The 19,923-nt window shown below is 39.4% G+C and overlaps 3 protein-coding genes across 3 annotated transcripts; all 3 read left to right on the forward strand.

Moving 5' to 3' along the window:
* Nucleotides 1-1,224: 1,224 nt before the first annotated feature.
* Nucleotides 1,225-12,670, forward strand: LOC306706568 (uncharacterized protein). Its single transcript, XM_079173698.1, has 25 exons — nucleotides 1,225-1,269; nucleotides 2,741-2,870; nucleotides 3,165-3,332; nucleotides 3,446-3,583; nucleotides 4,646-4,797; nucleotides 5,068-5,171; nucleotides 5,265-5,454; nucleotides 5,554-5,685; nucleotides 5,911-6,054; nucleotides 6,136-6,271; nucleotides 6,599-6,749; nucleotides 6,849-6,991; nucleotides 7,438-7,549; nucleotides 8,280-8,343; nucleotides 8,445-8,648; nucleotides 8,747-8,892; nucleotides 9,008-9,126; nucleotides 9,679-9,800; nucleotides 9,935-10,032; nucleotides 10,116-10,249; nucleotides 10,464-10,588; nucleotides 10,712-10,857; nucleotides 11,299-11,401; nucleotides 11,522-11,658; nucleotides 11,824-12,670. The coding sequence occupies exons 2-25, from the start codon at nucleotides 2,741-2,743 to the stop codon at nucleotides 11,954-11,956; spliced, it is 3,231 nt and encodes a 1,076-aa protein (XP_079029824.1). The 5' UTR covers nucleotides 1,225-1,269; the 3' UTR covers nucleotides 11,957-12,670.
* A 429-nt stretch (nucleotides 12,671-13,099) lies between these two features.
* Nucleotides 13,100-15,242, forward strand: LOC306705635 (protein THEM6-like). Its single transcript, XM_079172446.1, has 3 exons — nucleotides 13,100-13,166; nucleotides 14,399-14,906; nucleotides 14,993-15,242. The coding sequence occupies exons 2-3, from the start codon at nucleotides 14,403-14,405 to the stop codon at nucleotides 15,098-15,100; spliced, it is 612 nt and encodes a 203-aa protein (XP_079028572.1). The 5' UTR covers nucleotides 13,100-13,166; nucleotides 14,399-14,402; the 3' UTR covers nucleotides 15,101-15,242.
* Nucleotides 15,243-15,385: 143 nt separating this feature from the next.
* Nucleotides 15,386-19,059, forward strand: LOC306705636 (protein THEM6-like). The gene is made up of 3 exons (XM_079172447.1): nucleotides 15,386-15,649; nucleotides 16,811-17,315; nucleotides 17,845-19,059. Exons 2-3 carry the CDS (start codon nucleotides 16,815-16,817, stop codon nucleotides 17,950-17,952), a joined length of 609 nt encoding a protein of 202 aa, XP_079028573.1. The 5' UTR covers nucleotides 15,386-15,649; nucleotides 16,811-16,814; the 3' UTR covers nucleotides 17,953-19,059.
* The last annotated feature ends 864 nt before the right edge of the window (nucleotides 19,060-19,923 follow it).

A 19,923-nucleotide genomic window follows, 5' to 3' on the forward strand; every position in this document is an offset into this window, starting at 1 on the left:
TCACTTTACTCTGGAATCATTTCACAGCTGTGTCTGGTCCTCACATGTGTTGTTTCGCCATAAAGCATGAACAAAGTCAACTCATCGATATTCAGACAAGGAATGTGAATGCTTGTAATTTTGCAGAGTCTTAACTATTTGATTAAAAAAAATGTATGTTAACCCAGGGAACAGCCTGTGCAGCCCTGCTTTCTGTGTTTTAACTACTGAAGGATGTTTTAACTGAGCATTAGAACATGACAGTGTATCTCTCTGTGGTTCTCACAAGTATAAATAATAACACCAATGATGGCTCATTTACATTAAGCTGCTTAAGCCTCACAGAGCCATCGTTAATGTTATTGCAACACTTGCGCTTCACGCACTATAATAAGTCAAAATGCCTGCAGCTAAAAAAAGGACTATATTACTGAAAGTGTTGGCATGTCATGGAAGTAATATGAAATCACTAAACTACCTCAAATTTGGCACAGTCAAAAAGACCATTTGGGAGTCTTGCATGACAGAGCTAGAGAAACCTGGAGTCAGTGGAGTAACATGCTGTTAGACATCGTCGTACAATGTGTTCTGTTCACATAATAATGAACTGCTCCAGTTGGACCGGCACACCCACACTGGTGTTTTAAATCAACCCTTGCTGATTAGATCTCCTCTCAGGTTAGAGATTATGTCATGACAATCAAGCACACTCTGTAAGTACTGAGTCTGGTCTAATCAGAGCCTGTAGGAGCTGTAATCACAGATGTTTCTTGAGGTTTATAAAAAAAATATTTAAAGAATATATAAAAAAATGTTTCCTGTATGGCCTTATTTGTTTAAACACGTGTCTGAAGTCCTGGGATTTATTTGTTCTGACAGAAAATATACTGGAGGCTGTTCTATTTTATATTATTGACTGTATTCAAAATCCAAATTTAAACACTTTGACACAGTTTAAATGGTGGATATGCAGGCCAAAAATCTACAGAATTGGCACTGGTTTTCACATAAAAGCCCCTGACATGCCAAATCATGGCAGCTCTGAGGAACCCAACTATCCTGAAAATAATAATACATGAAAAAAAACCCCAAGCAAAACAACGTTCAACAACATGTATCCTATTCAGATTTCCAAGAGGACAATGTGTCCAACCTCGCAAACAGATCTCCTAATAGTTGGTGTTGCTGTTTGTCTGCGTTTTCATAAGTTTCGTTTTCTCCAAGCCACACCTCCACTGAATAGAAACGGATCCAAAACAACTGAGTCACAGATCTCTCATACACGAAAAGGTGAGTTGCGATTATTCTCTTCTTTTTCTCTTTTACCAACAGATTAGAGACGAGACTGTGCTTTAATGTCATTACATCATCTGTCTATTTTCTCCAAAAGGCTGAGGTGCCTGGTTGCTGTTGACATGTTGGTGTTTCTTCGTGCTCTTACTAGTTTAATACTTATGTCATATGTTTTTATTAGTGCGCATGCTAAGTGTGAGTGCTAAACTGCGGTGGAAGTAACGAATTACATTCACTTTTGTTACTGTGACAAAGTAGTTTTGCTGTGTCTGCGGCCGCAGGAGGGCAGAGTTTCTAGAGGGAGGGGTGGGGATTTACTCACACCCCTTACAACAACAACAACAACAACAACAACAACAACAACAACAACCTCATTAATTCTAGTCATAGAATCTCCTCATCGTCATCCAACCGTTACATATTTTGCAGTCAAGATGTTGTTTTGGGCCAAACGTATGGATTTATTGAATTACACCCATTAAATAAAAAAAGACAAAGGATTTGAAAACGCGCTGGAGTCAGGCACGTGAGGCACTGACCCAGTTCGAACGCACCCACCTGCATGCTGCTGTGAGGAACAGGTGCATGCTGGGTGTGGCTAATTGAACAGGTGCATGCTGGGTGTGGCTAATTGCTAGATGCTAAAGTGCACATGGCGGATTCTCCAGATGATGTCCGTACGTCGCCCGTCAGCGAGGTGTGTGAGGACGTTCTGCTGTTTGTGACAGCAGTTGTGACCACAGAGTGTCTTTTAGCTCGAAATGTAAAAAAAAAAAAAAAAGCTGTTGAGCTCAGTAGGAGAGACTGGAGACTTTGGAGCATTCGATCGAAATTAGCATGTAGCTTAAATTCCTGCTAGCATGGCGGTAGACTCGTGAAGACCGGTAACGTAATAACAACAAACCTACTTATTGTTATATTCACTGTGGAGGTTGCATTGGTCTATTATCAGTGGTCCCACGCTGTTGGCTAGCAATGCAAATTCCTTTAAAAAGTGTTATAAGAAGCGGTTATATGTAGCTAGCATATCATTGCTTGTTGCATCCGCTGCGGTATCCATTGCTCCTTTAATTTATTTGTTGTCATTTTTGTGTAATTGTCAGTTTTGTCCTCATTTCGGTATAATTCTAGTAAGGCTGTACACAGAAAAAAAGAAAAGTGTGTGTGTGTGTGTATGTATGTATGTATGTATGTATGTATGTATATATACATATATATATATATATATACATACATACATACATACATACATACATACATACATACATACATACATACATACATACATACATACATACATTACTGATAGGTTGTGTATATATAGGCTGCACAGTTTGGTCTAACTTTTGGAAAGGGAAGTATTTTTTTTACATAAGTGTGTTTTTGCACAAGTATATTTACTTGAGTATAATATTCTATAACACTCTTTCCATCCTGGTAAATACAGTGTTTTGATGTCTTTGTTTAGATGGATGCAATATTCAACATACTTCAGCAGTTCAGGCTGGAATCTTACTACAACCAGTTTGTCCAGTTGGGCGTAAAGGATGAAAGAGATTTCTTGGATGGCATATCTGATGAAGATCTGAACAACATTGGTGAGATGAACCTCAACTTTATTGAAATGGCGTTGATGCAGTGGCATGTGGCCTTGGTTTTTCTTAGTTACAAAATTCCAGATACATTTGTACATGGCAATACAATCCAATGCAACATTTCTGTAGTAAATACCGTTGATATATCTTATCTGTTTTTAATTGTAGCTGTCGGATGTGTAGATTAAAAGGTATTGTATTTTTGTAGTAGGGTATAGTTTGTCTTAGTTTAATTAGATAGCAGTTAGTGCCATAGTGTACTTAATTATTCAAATCTCATTTTTGCTGGTTTTGCAGGTTTAAGTCATGTTGAGAAGAATCGTTTTTCATCGATGAAAAACTTCATTCAAAGACTGAGAGCTCCGGAGCGCCAAGTTCAACCTGTGGCTCCTGTGCAAAAGTCGTTGGAGTCGTTCACTCTGCAGTACACGTACCCCAAATGTCCTCAACCGATACACATTGAAGGTATGAGAAACGCATCTTGACAGCCACTGACTTATTGATCACTGCGGGCTGCGTTGTGTTAAAATGTGTTGGTGATCGTTGTGCAGACATCCACGTATTATATTGAATTACAGATATGGATCCAGCCGTAAACACTGTTGAGGATCTGATGTTGAGGGTCGGCCATCTTGAAAGTGTTGGTAATGCCAAAGGAGTCTGTCTCTACACAGTCGATGGGATGCCCTTGACTGATGATCCCTTCTTCAACACATGTGAGTAGACTTGAACTCCAACCCTCAGAATCCTGAAGTGCTTATATCCTCTGATGCAAAGAGGGCTTTCGACAGAGTCAAGAGGAACCTGCTCTTCCTGACCCTGTTGAAATTTGGATTTGGCCCCAAATTAATTTCTTGAATTTAATTTCTTCGTGCCTTGTCTTCCTCTTTGCTTCTGTCCCTGGAATGGGATTACCTCATTTTAAACTCTACCTTCGGGCATGCATTTTATGCTCACTCTTCTTTTGTCTCCATTATGGCTCCACTCTTTTGACTGCCTGATACCTTCTTTATTCTTTTGGCACCACACAGTTCTTCTACAAACAGTCCTTAAGTTTCTCACACAAACATTTTGGTTGGCATTCTGTCTCTTTGGTCTCAGTCCCTTATATCTGATGATCATCTGCTTCTAATCTTTTTTTATTGAGGGTGTATTTCCATCATTTAAAAAGTTAATACTTAATTTGATTTGCCCCACAACCACAGCCATTTCTTCAGATATTTACAGTTGCGTCAGTTGCCACGACATCATTTCCCAACATTCCAAATGGTTCACTAATGAAATCCAGTAATACCTGTAACCCTACAGTAGAGTACCTGTAACTCTACAAGAACGCTCCAACCCACTCTGCCCTTATGAATGATGTCATGCAGCACCTGCATTTGGAAAGGATTGAATTCTCATTGAGAGAGTGAAGACAAATTCTACCAGATTTGGCTACTTTTAGTGATCACTTTATTAATAGTTCTTTGCTTATCTTTCCCACAAACTGGCATATATTAAACACAAATCAATAAAAGCACTATTGACATAATCAACATGCAATTTCTTTCTTTCTTTCTCTCCCTCCGTTATTCTAGTTTTATTTATTCATTCTTTTGATAAATTTTCCTGTTGCCTATATTTGAACTAACTTGCAATCAATTAAGGTATTGCAATCTAATTTGCTATTCTGCTTTTTCCTCATGTGTATGATTATTCCGTATGTAACACATTCATTTGTACCTTTACTTAACATATGTCTTATTTATTTAAAAAAATGTTGTCTCTTCGTACAGGGTCTCTGACAGACAGACATATTCAAAATGGAGCTGTAATTTATGCCATATTTACACCAAAGGAAAACCTGAAACAGGCTCCTCAGATACCAAAACGAGAGGTTAGAGAAACCTACGGCGACAATGTGGTTCGATGCCACATCATGCTCAAGGTGCGTTTTTAAAAATAATGGTCATGATGCAAGTAATGATATTAACAACCGATGACGTAAATTAATATCATTGCACACACTGAATGCGTTTGTTGTATTTCCCTGCTTTTAAAAATGAAATTCCCTGACCATATGTTATGCTGACATTCTGGGGGTCACATCAACTATTAAAACCTTTTTTTTAATCAAGGACAATATATACATATACAGTATTTATTTCAAACAAATCTACTCTTTTTAAACATGTTTTATTGACTTTTTTTCATGCAGGGAGACTTTGAGGTGACTGTGAACTTGGCAAGTGACACCATCACCAGTCTGAGGCTCAAGCTGGCAAATGAAAGTGGAATCCCAACACATGTCCTCCATTACAAGTAGGTCTTACCTTACGGATTGTGATCCTTTTTGTCCATACAGTCAGATTTCTATTCTCATGCAGTACTTGTGTTCTTTGCTGTGCTTTGCAGAGGTCAGCATTGTGGTGGTGACACGCTGCAAAGTTGTGGGATCTCTGAAGGCTCGACGGTTAACTTCTCTTTGTCCACCTTTTCTGACGAGACTCCACACGATGAGACATTCTTCATTAATGATTTTGTGCCTTCAGTCCAACAAACCCAGAAGGGAATCAGTGTGTTCTTGTCTTCACTTTATGCTGTTGTAAGTTTTATTTTATAGTACATAATCAGTGATTAACCAGCACCACCCTCCTTCTACCCTGCTTTGAAATGCATTTCATTTAAATGTTTCTTCTTCTAGAAACAACATTATACACCAGAGCAACGGAAGAAACTGATTTCCTACGTAAGAGAACTGACTGGATGTAACCCTCTCGCCCAAAGTTTGCATCAGCTACTCTGGAGGAATGAAACACTAACCAGGAATCAGAAGGTAAACAATATGAACCAGTGTAGTTCTGCCCTACAATATCTATTGCATTGTACTTGTTGAAGTAGGTGTGCTGCATTACATCTTTAGGATTGGCACATTTTTATAACTACTGATGTGAAAAAATAATTCGGGAAGATGTTTTCCTGTAGTTTGGGTGAACTGCATCTTTACACAGTGAAGTGTGCTTTCACCCGTACTTCTTCTGACATACTTGTTTTGTTTTAGATTGCGGTCTTTGAAGGCTTGTACATCCTCTTTAGAGAGCTTTTGCCTCAACGTGGAGCACAACGAGGGGAGAAAGTCATTGAGGACCTGGAAGTCTTTGAGAACTCTCTGTTCTGCTGGGCTCATCTCCTATCGGAAGCAAAAGTATGAGGATACAGAGGTTTGACTGATTCCTATTCGATGTTTCGCCACTTTAGTAATGATCGCTGTGCCTTATTTTGACAGAACCAGGCAGCAGACCATGAGAGCTACGCACCCATCGCTCTCACGTCTGAAGATGGCAGCCGCCTCTCTGAACCAGTCAGAGTACCTGGAGTACCGGGAGCCTTTGAACGAGCATACGTTCTCCAGAAAATCAGAGGTAAAACTAAAACACTGACTCACACATAGACACTATATAGAATATGTCCACGGTTTACTGATATGCAACCTTTTTTATGAGCTGATCTCTTTTTGAAATGTGTGTGAAACGGTAAACAAAGCCGCTGCAGCGAGCTAGTTGGATTAAAGATGTACTGGCATGTACTTTAGTTTGTGCGAAACACGGTTGTCCCAACTGTATTAGAATTTACTATTCATAAAATCTCTTGCACACAGTTTTATTTTAGGACTGTCTTTGTGCCATCAGTGAATGTAACAAACGTATGTGTCATCAGCTTCACTTCATTTTCTATCTTTTTTTGTTTAGATGGAGAGAAAATTCCAAATTGCACTGAAGAGGTTTTGCGAGAAACATCAATACAGAGAGACAGTGACATTGAAAAGGTGCTGCTCAGTTTGCCTCCATCCATCAGAACATATCCTCTTTGGATTGCCCAAGACAAGACAACGGGTCGAAAGTATGCATCAAAGTTTTACTATTCTTAAAGGTACTTCAATGAGATGCTTTTTTTTCTGTTAAACCTTGTTTGTCTCCAACCGTTACAATCAAATGACAGCTTTCAGGTAAACATGGAGAAGACTTTTGGAAGTATGATGGAAGAATTAAAATCTCCGGCCAATCGACCCCTGAATGTGACCCCACCTCTACACTTGAAGGAGCTAGGACAGTGTGGGTCACGCCTCGTTCTTCTGAGTGAAGGTACTCTATGAAGTCACAATATGAAAGGGTCCTTTCTCACTGTGCACATGTACTGTATGTTTCATACCATGTTTCGCATCGTTACCTTAAAGGTTGAGCATTTATCATTTTCTATAAGAGCCCATAAACTGGCTCAACCAGTTGTGGAAAGAAACATTTACTCAAGTACTGTACTTAAGTACACTTTTGAGGTACTTCAGTGTTTCCAACCTATGCTCCTTATACCTTATACTCCACTACATTTCAGAGGGAAATATTGTACTTTTTGCACCAACACATGTAATTTACAGCTGTAGTTACTTAGATTTGACATACATTTCTTTAATATTATGCAGTAAGCCAGTCTGAAATGATCCTCCCATTGGTTTCTATGTTGCTTCTGATATTTATTACTACATGTTTGTAGGAAGCTTTGTAATGTACATTTGTTTCCCCTCTTTTTTTAGACAACATTGCCATATGTTTGTCTCAAGGAAAAGGATGCCCCGGTATGATCACAGTGCATGATTGTTTGGATGGCAAAGACAAAACCGTGGATGTGAATGAGTTGGCAGCCAGGTAAGTCCCTCACAGTGTCCACTGGGCGGCTCCTCAAACCCTATGTTGAAGTGTCCTTGGACAAGATACTGAAGCCCAAATCGCTCCCGAAGGCTCTAGCATCAGTGTGTGAGTGTTGGTAAAAGTGCATTAGTTTGGATCCTGATGGGCAGGTGGCACCTTGCATGGCAGTCTCTGCCATCAGTGTATGAATGTGTCGGTGAGTAGGTGGATGTTGACATGTAGTGTGCAGCACTGTCAGTGGTGGGAAGACTAGAAAGGCGCTATATAAATGTCCATTTACCATTTTAACTGAAGTTAGCCAGCATCAAGGATGCGCTCAATGAAATATTTTTCTTATAATTTCCCGTCTATGGAGGATTGAGGAACGTGAAGTATTGTGTTAAATAATACATTGCAAGAGCGTAAATAGTGGTTACTGTTGGAGATGTGAGTGGAGATATGTGGGGGTTTCACTAATGATAGTTTTATAAATGAACTGATACCAGTGGATTAATCAGCTGGTATGGAGTGATGCCCAGTTGACTAGAGAGCACAGGCTACAGTGAGAAGTGTCCACACAGCATAGTGAGGACAGAGGTAGCAGCAGTAAACTGTGTGAATCGTGATGAGGTGCGCTAATAGCCTGAGCATAAATACTGCTGCTGATGTATTTTATTTACTGTATGAATCTCTGTAAAAGTCACGACACCATTTTTGCTGAATGTTAAGTTTTTGGCACTTGACACAGGACTGGTGACCATAGAGATGACCGAACGTTTGTCACAACCAGGACTCCAAAAGAGGCCATACTGGTAAAACTTTGTCCGTCACTTGTTTATTAACTTTGAAGGATGTGGGACTGGCTGGGGGACACATTTATGATGTGATTATTGTTGATGTGAATTATCATTAGGTGCTGATAGACACAAGCTCCTCCATGGAAGAGGAGTGCTATGTGGGTTCAGGAATAAAGAAGATCCACGCTGTGAAAGAGCTCTTTGACAACTTCGCCACAAGGACCATGGCTTATGATTTTTATCACGTCATCGGCCTTGTAAAGTTCGACTCCCTGGTGAAGATTCTCCACACATTTACTGAAAATCTGGAAAAGTTCAAGGTGAAGTCGGTGTATCGCACCTTTCTTAGATCTGCGCTTTATGTTAGTGCGATTTATGTAGTGTAGCGCAGTAATATACCTTTTTTTCACATTTCTAGGAACACGTACGCAACATCGAGGCAAGTGGATGTACTCTGCTGTACGACGCCCTGCGACGTGGGGCGTCTGAGCTGGAGAAGGTCCAGACGAGGTTCCCAGATTGCAGACTTCGTATAATCTGTCTCACCGATGGAAATGATTCTGGGTACAGTTCCTCCTCTGTTCTTACTGGTTATGGTACCTTATCTTTAGCAGTAAGAAATTGTCGTGAATTCAAATTGTCATGCTACAGATTGTGATCACCTCAATTCTTTCAATAGATCCTCCATAGAGCCAGATGCTGTTACAGTCAAACTGCTGAAATCTGACATCGTTGTGGACTCCATCCTTCTTGGGAATGTGGAGAACAATATGCTGCATGGAATCAGCAACGCAACAGGTTTTCCTAAATGATATCCCTGTGATGTAGTTACTAGATCATGCATAAAAAAGTGTAACAAAAATAATTTTATATACAGTATACACCATCAAACATTCTGCAAATTCTAGAGATCTCATCCACCTCATTGTACAGTCTTATTTAAGGATGTTGACTTTTATGTCCCCTTAACATTTTTATGCTAAGGCTCAAGGTACTTAACACCAGACGGCTCAAGCATATATCTACTGTTGGTATAATATTTTTAGCTTATCACTAAGAGTTTCCTAAATTGTAATTCCTGGCTGTCTAAGTTAAGAGAAAGATCTGGATGGGCCTTAAAGCCACACAGTCGATGACGTCTGTAGAAGAACTGCAGAAAGCACATTTAGGCATTTATGTTTTACAAAGTCTTAGTTAGTCCTCAGTGTTCAAGTGAACGTCTTTTCAGGAAGTAGACTCTATTGTAACTCAAAAGCGTGTTTGGATGTGAGGTGGAGAGAATAACAAGTGTCTGAATAGAGGACTGTCTATAAATAAAAACACATATCTATAAAAACACATTGCTTCCAGGTGGTTGCTGTTTCAAACCGCAGACGACCAAAGAGGGTCTGAAGCTCTTTGAGATCGAGACAGTTCTGTCTTTGGAGCAGAGGAAACTCAAGGAAGACCTCGACCCGTCTTCCATCAGTCAGGTTTGTTGTTGTTGATCATTGTCCACCATTCTGTTCGAAGTGTTGTGAGAATAAAGCGCATTACTGCTCAACACAGGCAATCACTTGTATATGTCGTCCTGATGTGTAAATGAATTTGTTCCTGTAATTTATAGAGTAGTTTGTTGAGCATCTTCGAGACTCACGGGTATGATGAATGCCCAGAGACGTCCATGCCAAACCAGATAAACAGCAAAGTGACAGCAACAGTAAGGTAGTGGAACGAGTTGAAGGTGTTAATGATGATTCTTCAGGTGTTGGCATTACATTTGAAGCATTGATAATCTTTCTAAATAGTGCTCTGAAAAAGAAGATTCAACAACAGTCAAACATTTGGTGTCAGGAGGACAAACGAGTCCTGGAGGAGCTGAAGAGCCTGCATTGCAACCCGCATCCCTTCTTCAGAGTCTTTCCATCCGAGTCGGACTTTAGTGAGTGGCACGTTCTCTCACGTTGAGGTCGTGCACTTTAGTTTTTCTCCGTGGCACATGACTGGCACAGTGTGAATGTGATGTATTATGATTGTATAATTATATATACAGGATAATTCAGTGCAGTAGTGTGTATACCCCTTTCCAGGTACACTTATTCATTCAAATACATGAATACAAAAGTAATAATATAAGCTTTTTCTAATATTTTCAGCGTTCTGGAGGATTCTCATGCAAGGCCCTCCTGACACGCCGTATAGGAAAGGAGTGTTTGAGCTCTACTGCCAGTTTGGTCCCGACTACCCAGCCAAGCCTCCAGTCGTCCGCTTTGTCACACAAGTATCCTGCAAAATACAAATGACCAAAATGTTATTTGTGATATGTGGATGACAATTTGTTTAAATCATTAATAAAAACAACGTCATCTGTTGGAAAGTGTATGTCTTCTTAACACAATGACAGGTGTACCACTGCAATGTCAACAGTGTGGGCCGCATCTGCCACAACATATTTGACCGCAACTACAATGCCCACATCACCATGAGAGAGATCCTAGAGGCTGTGTATGGACTCCTCATCATCCCCGAGCCTGAAGATCCACTGGACAGGTAAATTGTATTTACACATTCATAAATAAGTAATTATGGGCACCAAGAGATATTTCTTGTCCGGAGGATGTTTTTGATGCACTTCCGACGCCACTTAACCCCAACTAATACAAAAAAGCAATGAACAACTGACGGATATATGAAACTGTTTAAAAATAGTTAAATGTTCATGACTGTTGCTGCTGCTGCCCTGTTTCATTCTATCTGGTGGAAATAGAAATCAATGACCAACAATTTAGAGCTTCAAAAACGCAATAAAAGCCTCCGAAATGCAGTCCCGTACAGTAGCTCTTCTAAAACATACTGCCATTATAACCATTTTTTTTTTTTGTGCAATCTTGTCGTATGTGTTTATTCAACACTGTTGAGCAAACACTTGTGTTTTAAGAAAAAACATTGACATGTTTGATTTACATATTCAGTTGTTTTTGTCTTTGGAAGCATCTTGGCTGAAGAATTCTTAACGAGCCGTGAGACGTATGAACGAGAAGCAGAGAGACATACAGAGGAAACGGCAGGAAAGTCACTGGATGACATGGAGAAAGTAAATGAGCTTACATATACATATCTGTGTGGATACATATATATGTACATATATGTCTCAGATGTTACAGACATAAACATCCTGTTTTAAAGTGTTTCTTTTCTTTGTTTTTATTTGAAGACGTTGGTGGGGCCGGTGCCACAGTTTATACCCCAACATCTGATCTGTCCACTCACCAAGAAGATGTTTGTTGATCCTGTGAGAACAGTGTACGGTACTGTGTATGAACGCAAAGCCATTGAGGAGCACCTGAAGCAGTGAGTTAATTTACTAAGAGCCTGTATGGTTCCCTGAATGACTCATACCTGTTTAGAAACCACACAGTTGCATATCGATCCTTCTTGTAGTGGCTTCCAAACACAAAAAGTCTCATCAGCTGCATTGCCATGTGTGTTCACAGTCGACTGAACTTGTTTTTGCAGACACCAGTACGATCCGACCGCTGGCCCAGGAAATGAGCTTGAAATGAGTGACATCAAAGCCGACCAGGACATGAAGAAAATGGTGATGGATCATCGCTCTCGTCAAATTCAGGTTGATGTTACAGCTGATTAGATTTACAACAGTTTCTCGTGAACTAGAAAATCAACCAGCTACTCTTAATCTTTTATAGCTGCAAGTTGTTCTTTTGTGATTTATGTTTGCATGTTATTTTATCGGTCAGTTTGGAAAGGTTAGTGCAGGTTGTTTTTGTTAATTTCACTTTTTTTCTGACATCACTTCAACTGTTATGAACAGTGATGGACATGTATTCGTTTTCTTTGTTGGGATGCTTGTGTTCGGAGTTAATTGTTAACTTTTTGTTTTTCAATGTTCTTTTGCATGCTGTGCTATTTTCCCTACTTACCGTGTTATCATTTAAATGTGTTGTGAATATAGTGAATCAAAGTGTAAGTTCAATGCATGTCTTAGTGTTGGCAGAAGAAAAAAAAAAGATTTAACACAATGGATGCAGCATTTTCTTTCAACAACTTCAAATACACACAAATGCTTTTCTTTAAGTAATGTTGAAGCGGATGTTTACTGATCTTCTAATTAAGTCACACAAGTGAGATTTGTATGCAGGCACACCATAACCTGTTATAAGTAAAAGGAGCAGCTAATATGTCTCACTTTAGAGCAAAACCTGTTAATCAATATTTTCTCAAAAAGATGATTCTCTGCAAGAATGGTTGTCAGATTACGGACTCTGTTTCGATGTATAATGCTAATAAAACTGCAGAACACTGAGGATAACAACAAAATAAAGGTTGTAAGATTTATATTAATTTGACGATTGAATTACTATCATATTGTTCATTATTAGTATTGATACTAAATAAACACAAAGTGTAGATTGTCTCAGTTACATTCTTTGTTCGCCTCTGGACCGCCCATGCTACGATACGGGTCCAGGGAACCAATCACAGCCGCCAATTCTGCGCTTACGCCACGCCCCAAATATGAAAGGAAGTGAATCACTCTTCAAAATAAATGTCTTTGAATTAAGAAATGTATGTTAAACGCAGTGTAGGCCCACACACGATAACCAAATGTGGTTCAACCATATTCCTAACTGATTCCTTTAAATATAAATGTAATTATTGTTTGTGCGCCTTGTTCCCGCTGAACGTACAAACGTCTATGACCTGTATGCTTTTATTCTGAAATCTGTATCCGGAAACGTGTTAATCATTCACGCCTGCTTTCCGGTTTTTACACACTGCTGGATTGAATGCTGCCGACTCGGCAGATCTGAGTGAATACAGAAGGAAGACGACAGCAGGTGAGTCTAAATGGATCTTGGATATCTCCTTAAACTATCCGTAAATCATTGGTATCTCCACTATAGTGTTACCTTTGTTACGTTCACCGTAAAGTCGCACTGAAAACTATCGGTACTGCCTCAACAGGTCTGTTTACTTCAGACCCTCCAGCTTTCTTAGTATCGATCTAACTAGCTCGACTAGTGATTTCGTGCACACTAATTCTGCAGCCATGGCTCTGGTTCACATATTTTATTAGTATTAATTACTTTATTTATACATCAATCTCATAGTCTTGGTAAGGACACGTGTAGTGGGTGGGCTCACTGTCAGTAATATTTAAAATGTCATCTTTCCATTTACTCTCGTGCCCTGAGAGGTTGAGCAACACCTGACATTCCTGCAGAACCTGTTAACACTTCACAGGTTCACAGGTATCCTGAGAAGTCACGGAAACGTAACGAGTCATGTTAAATCTCAATGGATCTGTAGTCTAACACAGTCCATAACCATTAAGTATTAGTCTTTGCGTTTGTTTTGTTTACCACTTACAGACTTGTATATAGACATTTAATTTCTTATTTTATTGTTGGCCATTGGTGCTTTTTATATATATTAATGTATTTAAATGTACACCTAATGTTCACTGCTTGTGTACATAACAATCCTGTCTATATTCTTTATTAAAAACGGAGTCTAAATTCCTTCTATGTGAACGCAAATTTGGGCAATAAAGCTTAATCTGATTCTGTAATGCAAAAAGAATAGAACTAGCTTCAGAATGGACCAGTCAACATTAGGGGGAACTCACCCTGGATTAAAACACACCAACATATTGCAGGTTTTGGTAGTTAAACACTACTTTTCTCTCACTTTAGTCAGATATATTACATTAAATATGCATGCCTGCATAAATAAAGTGTGAGACTAGTTTGCCTTGTAATTATTGGCCACTATAAACAGCCACTGTGTCTGATTCACTGCATTCAAGTGAGTCTCTATCAGATTCAGAGCCCCTGTTTGCCATTTGTGCTTCTGAGCCAATTAGAATATTATTTCATACAACACAACCTGGAATAAGATTCAAATTCATTTTGAAAAATACAGGAGTACATGCTGTTAAATAATTAATTAACATTCACTTAACTCTAGATTTTTTTTCAAACACCATAGCTTGTTTCATAATTACATCTACGCATCAAATGAACCCCCAGCTCTCCTCTGCTTGTGTGCTGTGTGTCCTTTTCTCCAGAGAGATGTGGTGGGTGCTGTGGGTGCTCGCTGCCTTGCTGGCCCTCGTCTGCACCCTGGATGTGGGGTACTTCCTCCGGGCAGCTGCTGTGATCCTTCGGGCCTGGTTCCAGCCTCCAATCCGGGACGTCACAGCAGAGCAGATCCGAACAGGCCGGGTCACCCCCCGCGACATTGACATGTGCCACATGAACAACGCTCGTTACCTCCGGGAGTGTGACTTTGCCCGCTTCTCTCTCTACATGCGTAACGGGGTGTTCAAGGCACTGCGTGCACTCAAAGCCTCAATGGTGGTGGGGGCCACCACCATCCGTTACCGCAGGGCCCTGTGCATAGGTGAGGGGTTCGAGCTGCGGAGTCGCATCGTCACTTGGGATGACAAAGCTTTTTTCCTGGAGCAGAGATTCGTGTCGACAAAAGATGGCTTGGTGTGTGCTGTCATGTATTGCAAGCAGAGTGTCGTACGCAGCAGCCCAGACAAGATCATGCAGCACCTGTGTAAGCGGAAGGTAAGGATCGAATGATTAACACGCATGTCAATTGCACACCTCTTTGATTATTGAAGGACGTTGAGTCATTGGTGTGCTCCTCACAGGTGGAGTGCCCTGAGTTTCCAGAGGACCTTCAGCACTGGGTCAACTTCATCTCCGCCAGCAGCCAGGCCCTCCGAGCCGAGAGTGGACTAGACGAGAAGAACAAATAAGACTTAAGGTTTTTGTATGACAGCTCAGGATTAAAAGGACATGCGTCTTCTTTTCACAATGACCTGACTTAAACACACTTGTGCCTACACGTCTGAATATAAGCTTTACTAAGACCCCGATACCTGTCAACACTGGAAAGACCAGCACACCAGATTGTTTTGGAGAGGCTGAAAACGGATTACTCATTCAGTAATTATGATTGTAGAAAGTTAATCTTTGTGTATAATGGTGGCAATAAAACAGATTTTGAAATACTGTTGCACTAACTTGCCCACTATCACACATAAAAATAAAAAATATACTAAAGAAATGGACCCAATGAGCTTCACTATCTGTCCTTGGACAGCGGAGATGGAAAGACTGTAGACGTTAACTAACTCCACAAGATGGCAGTAACGCACCACGAAGTACGCTGCCTTCAAACCCTCAAAGAAGAAGAAGAAGAAGAATTAACTGTCGTCACACACCCGGAAGTTATGGCCATTCATTCTACCGGTTTCTTGTAAGTTGTAACGCATCCGATGGTAGCACTCTCTTCTGGACGCATGGTGAGTTTTGCAGCTATAAAAAATAATTTTACCGCATTTGTGGTTATTGTTTAAATTTCCCAGAGTGAGAAAACATTTAAAAAGCATTACGTCTTCACGTGTCAGAGATTGTGGTCTCTATTCCGCAAGGCCACCTACTGCTGGTGGCTAGCAGCTAAGCTAACAGATTTTGGCTGTCACAGCAGGTTGCGCCCCGTTCATCTGAAACGCGCTGTCGAGGGTGAAGTAGGTGAAAATGGGGAAGTGATGCTTCCGTGTTTTTAGCTATGACATTGAGCCAACGTGTGAGAGAAAGCACTAACCTCTTGTTTTCTCCATCTGCACTGACATTGATGAGGTCAAAGGTGCATTTGATTAACGTTACATATTCTGGTCGTGCATTTAGAAAACACTTACTCCTTTATGTCAGCATTATTTTAGGAAATGGCTGTCATCAACTGGGGAATTGCTGTAAACGTATAATGTATTTTAAATGATATCCTATGCTATATTACTGTACTAAACCATATATTATGGTACATTCTTACTAACTTTCATCCTATGCTATATCTCATATCCCATACTCTATCTTACTTTACCATATTATACCATATTATGTTAATATGTAACTGATTTTGTGGCATATTCTGTTATATTTATAATACAATTCTATACAAACACTTAAGTACCGTTAATTAAAGGTCCCATACTGTATGAAGTGAGATTTTCATGTATTTGTTTAAACTATAAAACAAGTCCTAAGTGCTAAATAAATACTGAGACCATTTTACAGTTTTAAATTTAAACATTGTAAATGCTTCCCAGTTTAGTGCGTGTGTGTGAATAACATCAGCTGACCGGAAGTAAACATTGACTAATAGTTGTTGTTTTTAACATCAAAGCATGTAAACATGTAATAGAAATCCAAAATACAAGTATGAACCTGGTAATGAGCACCTTAATATCATCAGACCGGTGTACTCTGTTAACATGAACCACTACACCACTTTACTTTGCAATTTTACACCAAATACTTTTTTATAGTTCACTATTTTATTCTAATCTTATTTTAGTTTTGTGCCCCCCTTATTATTTATTTAACTTTCTATTCATCTGTGCTGTTGCTGTCCCCCCTGGTGGTCAATAAAGGAACATTGTACCTTTTTTTTTGGACTGTTCCAGAGAGATGTTGCTGCTGGTGCTGGGTGCCCTCCTCCTGCTCTTCTGCAGTCTGGATGTATGGTACTTCCTACGTGGGGCCAAGGTGTTCCTCCAGGCGTGGTTCCAACCCAGAGTACGGGACATGCTGGCTGAGCAAACCATTGACGGCACGGTCCTTCCCCATGATTTGGACTACATGGGCCACATGAACAACTCCCGATATCTGAGGGAGTGTGACTTTGCCCGCTTCCACCATTACATGCGAAACGGGCTGTTCATGGCCTCGTGGAAACTGGGGGCCAGATTGGTGGTCGGGGCATCCACCATCCGGTACCGGCGCTCCCTGGCCTTCCGCGAGGCTTTTGAGATTCGGACCAAATTAGTGGGATGGGACGAGAAGGCGTTTTACGTGGAGCAGCGCTTTGTGTCCAAGAAAGATGGTTTTGTCTCTGCGGTCATGCTCTGCAGGCAGAATGTGGTGCACTGCAGCCCGGAGAGCATTCTCGAGTTTATCTGCAAAAGGAAGGTGAGCAATAGCTGCAAAGTATTGGTGTCGACTGTAGTAGGGTTGCAACAGATAAGTTAAAACAAAAAAAACATTAGTTTCTTAAAGCCCAAAGTGGTGGTATCAAAAATGTGGTTTACTATTGAATAGGAAAGGAAAAAATCCATAGAAAATGCACCTAGAAAATATTTAGCGTTTTTGTTTGAAAAAGAATAACTGACCATCAAAATGGTTACCAGTTATTTTTCAATCTACTGCTTGATCGATCAACTTATCATTGTAGCTCTACTGTTACTAAGAAGTGGAAAATGTCCATCACTCATTCATAATACCCGTTAATCCTCAAATATGCTGCGTTATGTGTGACCAAAAGTCAGCTTTTCAGTTTTCCATCACACGAGACAATTTTGGGGAGCTGAAACCCGCAAATGTTTGCTTTCAAACTTGTTGCGATTTAATTGTCTGTCTATTGACTAATAGTTTCAGCTCTGAACTCTGGCTTTTTCCTGCTTGTTTTTTTTTTTTCTGGTAATTTTGTGTTTGTGTGCAGATCGACTGCCCGGAATTTCCTGAAGACCTCAAACACTGGATCAGCTTCATCTCAGCCAGCAGCCTGGCTCTGAGAGCAGAGAGTGGACTGGAAGAGAAGAACAAGTGAAGCTCCACACCATGACACCATGACACCCTGCATCACGAGTGTAGGTCCACATATCACTTACATTGCACACACATATACAGTATATATACATGCACACAAACAGTTAACATCGTAGAGAGTTTTTAGTTTTCTTAAAAGATTCCATTTATCTGTTTTTGAGTTGATCTTTCCTTCTGTGTATTTTTGTTTAACGTGAACAGAAATACTGAATTTACATGTATGAAAACTTGAACTATAAAGGTATTCTATGTTTTAAAATGTATATGCATTGGGATCATATTGAAATTTCTCTCAGAATAAAGCGACACAAGAAAGTAGCTTTATCCGTGCAGCTTATCGACTGGCTTTAGACATCTTTATTTTCATTTTCGCGAAATCCTCTAAATCAGATAAGCATGTAGAGCAAAAGTTAATCCTCCACTGACATCAATGCATGTTTTAAAACAAACAGAAGATTTCGTTGTGCCTGTTTCTCTTGATTAGCCGTAGTTTTAAAGCTACATTTGCAGAGAATTATAACTTTTTACAAAAAACAGAACGCATAGGTATGATGATATTTGAATGGACACCATGTACTGTCAATAGTTTTAATCTTTCCATCAGCATTTTGCACAAAGTAACCGAGGTGAATAGACAACCAGAATTCATGTTAACAATCTGAAAGGGAATATTGGACTTTCTTTTACAGACATGCATTTAAAGGGTGGGCTTCGTCATTGGAATTGTGTGTAATTTTAAGAGAAAGTGCTCGTATATTTAAAATGAACAGGCATAATAAGCAAATGCTAATGTGAGGTTGCTGGCAACTTTTCAAAACCTGCAGCGCACGGTAAACACTGGGATGATACTTGGCCTTTTGAAATCTGAAACCTTCCCTTTAATGCATCAAAGCTTTATTTTGTGACCAAAGTAATGTATTGTTCTGTATGAAGAGGAAACTAAATCAATTGTTAAAGATATATGTCTAACCTGTTATGTATGTTGTTGATACACTGAAAACCCTGCTTGATTTATTTAAGTCTGAAGATATTCACTGTACTTTTTCTTTGATTTCTCCATGTATATTATTTATGATCTATTGAAATTAGTTAATGTACCAAACTTTATTTATTGTGTTAATTATTTAAAGGCATTTTGAATTAAAAATGCATTAGAACCTATGTTTCTGTGACTGCTTTTTGAGTGCTTGTTATTCAGCAATTTCCTGTGATTTTGTAGAATCAACACCAGTATTTACATTCATTCATAACATACATTATGTATTACAAAGGAAATACTCCTTTAGAAAACACTTTAATATTGCAGCTGGTGAAAGTAGAGCTGATAATACATCATTATGTATTTGCATTTAGATTTGAATCTGAATCAAATCGAAAAGTACAACATATGCCACTCTAGTGTCTACTTTACTCAACTAAAGTACAAGTACCTCCTTGGATAGAGGGAAACTTTTTAATGTCTAAAAAAGGAAGAAACCTCAGGGAGAGACACTGAAGAGAGATCCCTCTCCCAGGATGGGCAGAATTGCAAAAGATGTCATGTGTACGGATTGAACAACATAATACATTTACAACATTCAATCCATGTGACAGAAATTATATATATTATGAGTACTATTAGCACTAATAATAGCAGAAATGATAATAGAAAAAATACTACACAATAGCATCAGTGGACATATTAGATTGATAATGCTAATTAAAGCCGTAATAATAACAGTAATAGAAATGTGACATAATAATCGTAGCAGTGGGTGTCAGGCAGGGTAATGGCAGTGGTCACGATAACGATCCGGAATTAACCACAATCCATAGAAACCTGCGAGGAGAGAAAGCATAGAATAGCATGTACAAAAAAATCATTGTATATATAGCCGTTTAAAAAAGTAAGAGCATGTCGAAAAAAGTCATAGTATAATTATATATAGTAACTTTTGAAGTTACTACGTTTTTAAAGTTACTTTTGAAGTTA

This window comes from Pholis gunnellus (assembly GCF_910591455.1).
Source record: "Pholis gunnellus genome assembly, chromosome: 14".
In the NCBI taxonomy this organism is placed as follows: domain Eukaryota; kingdom Metazoa; phylum Chordata; class Actinopteri; order Perciformes; family Pholidae; genus Pholis; species Pholis gunnellus.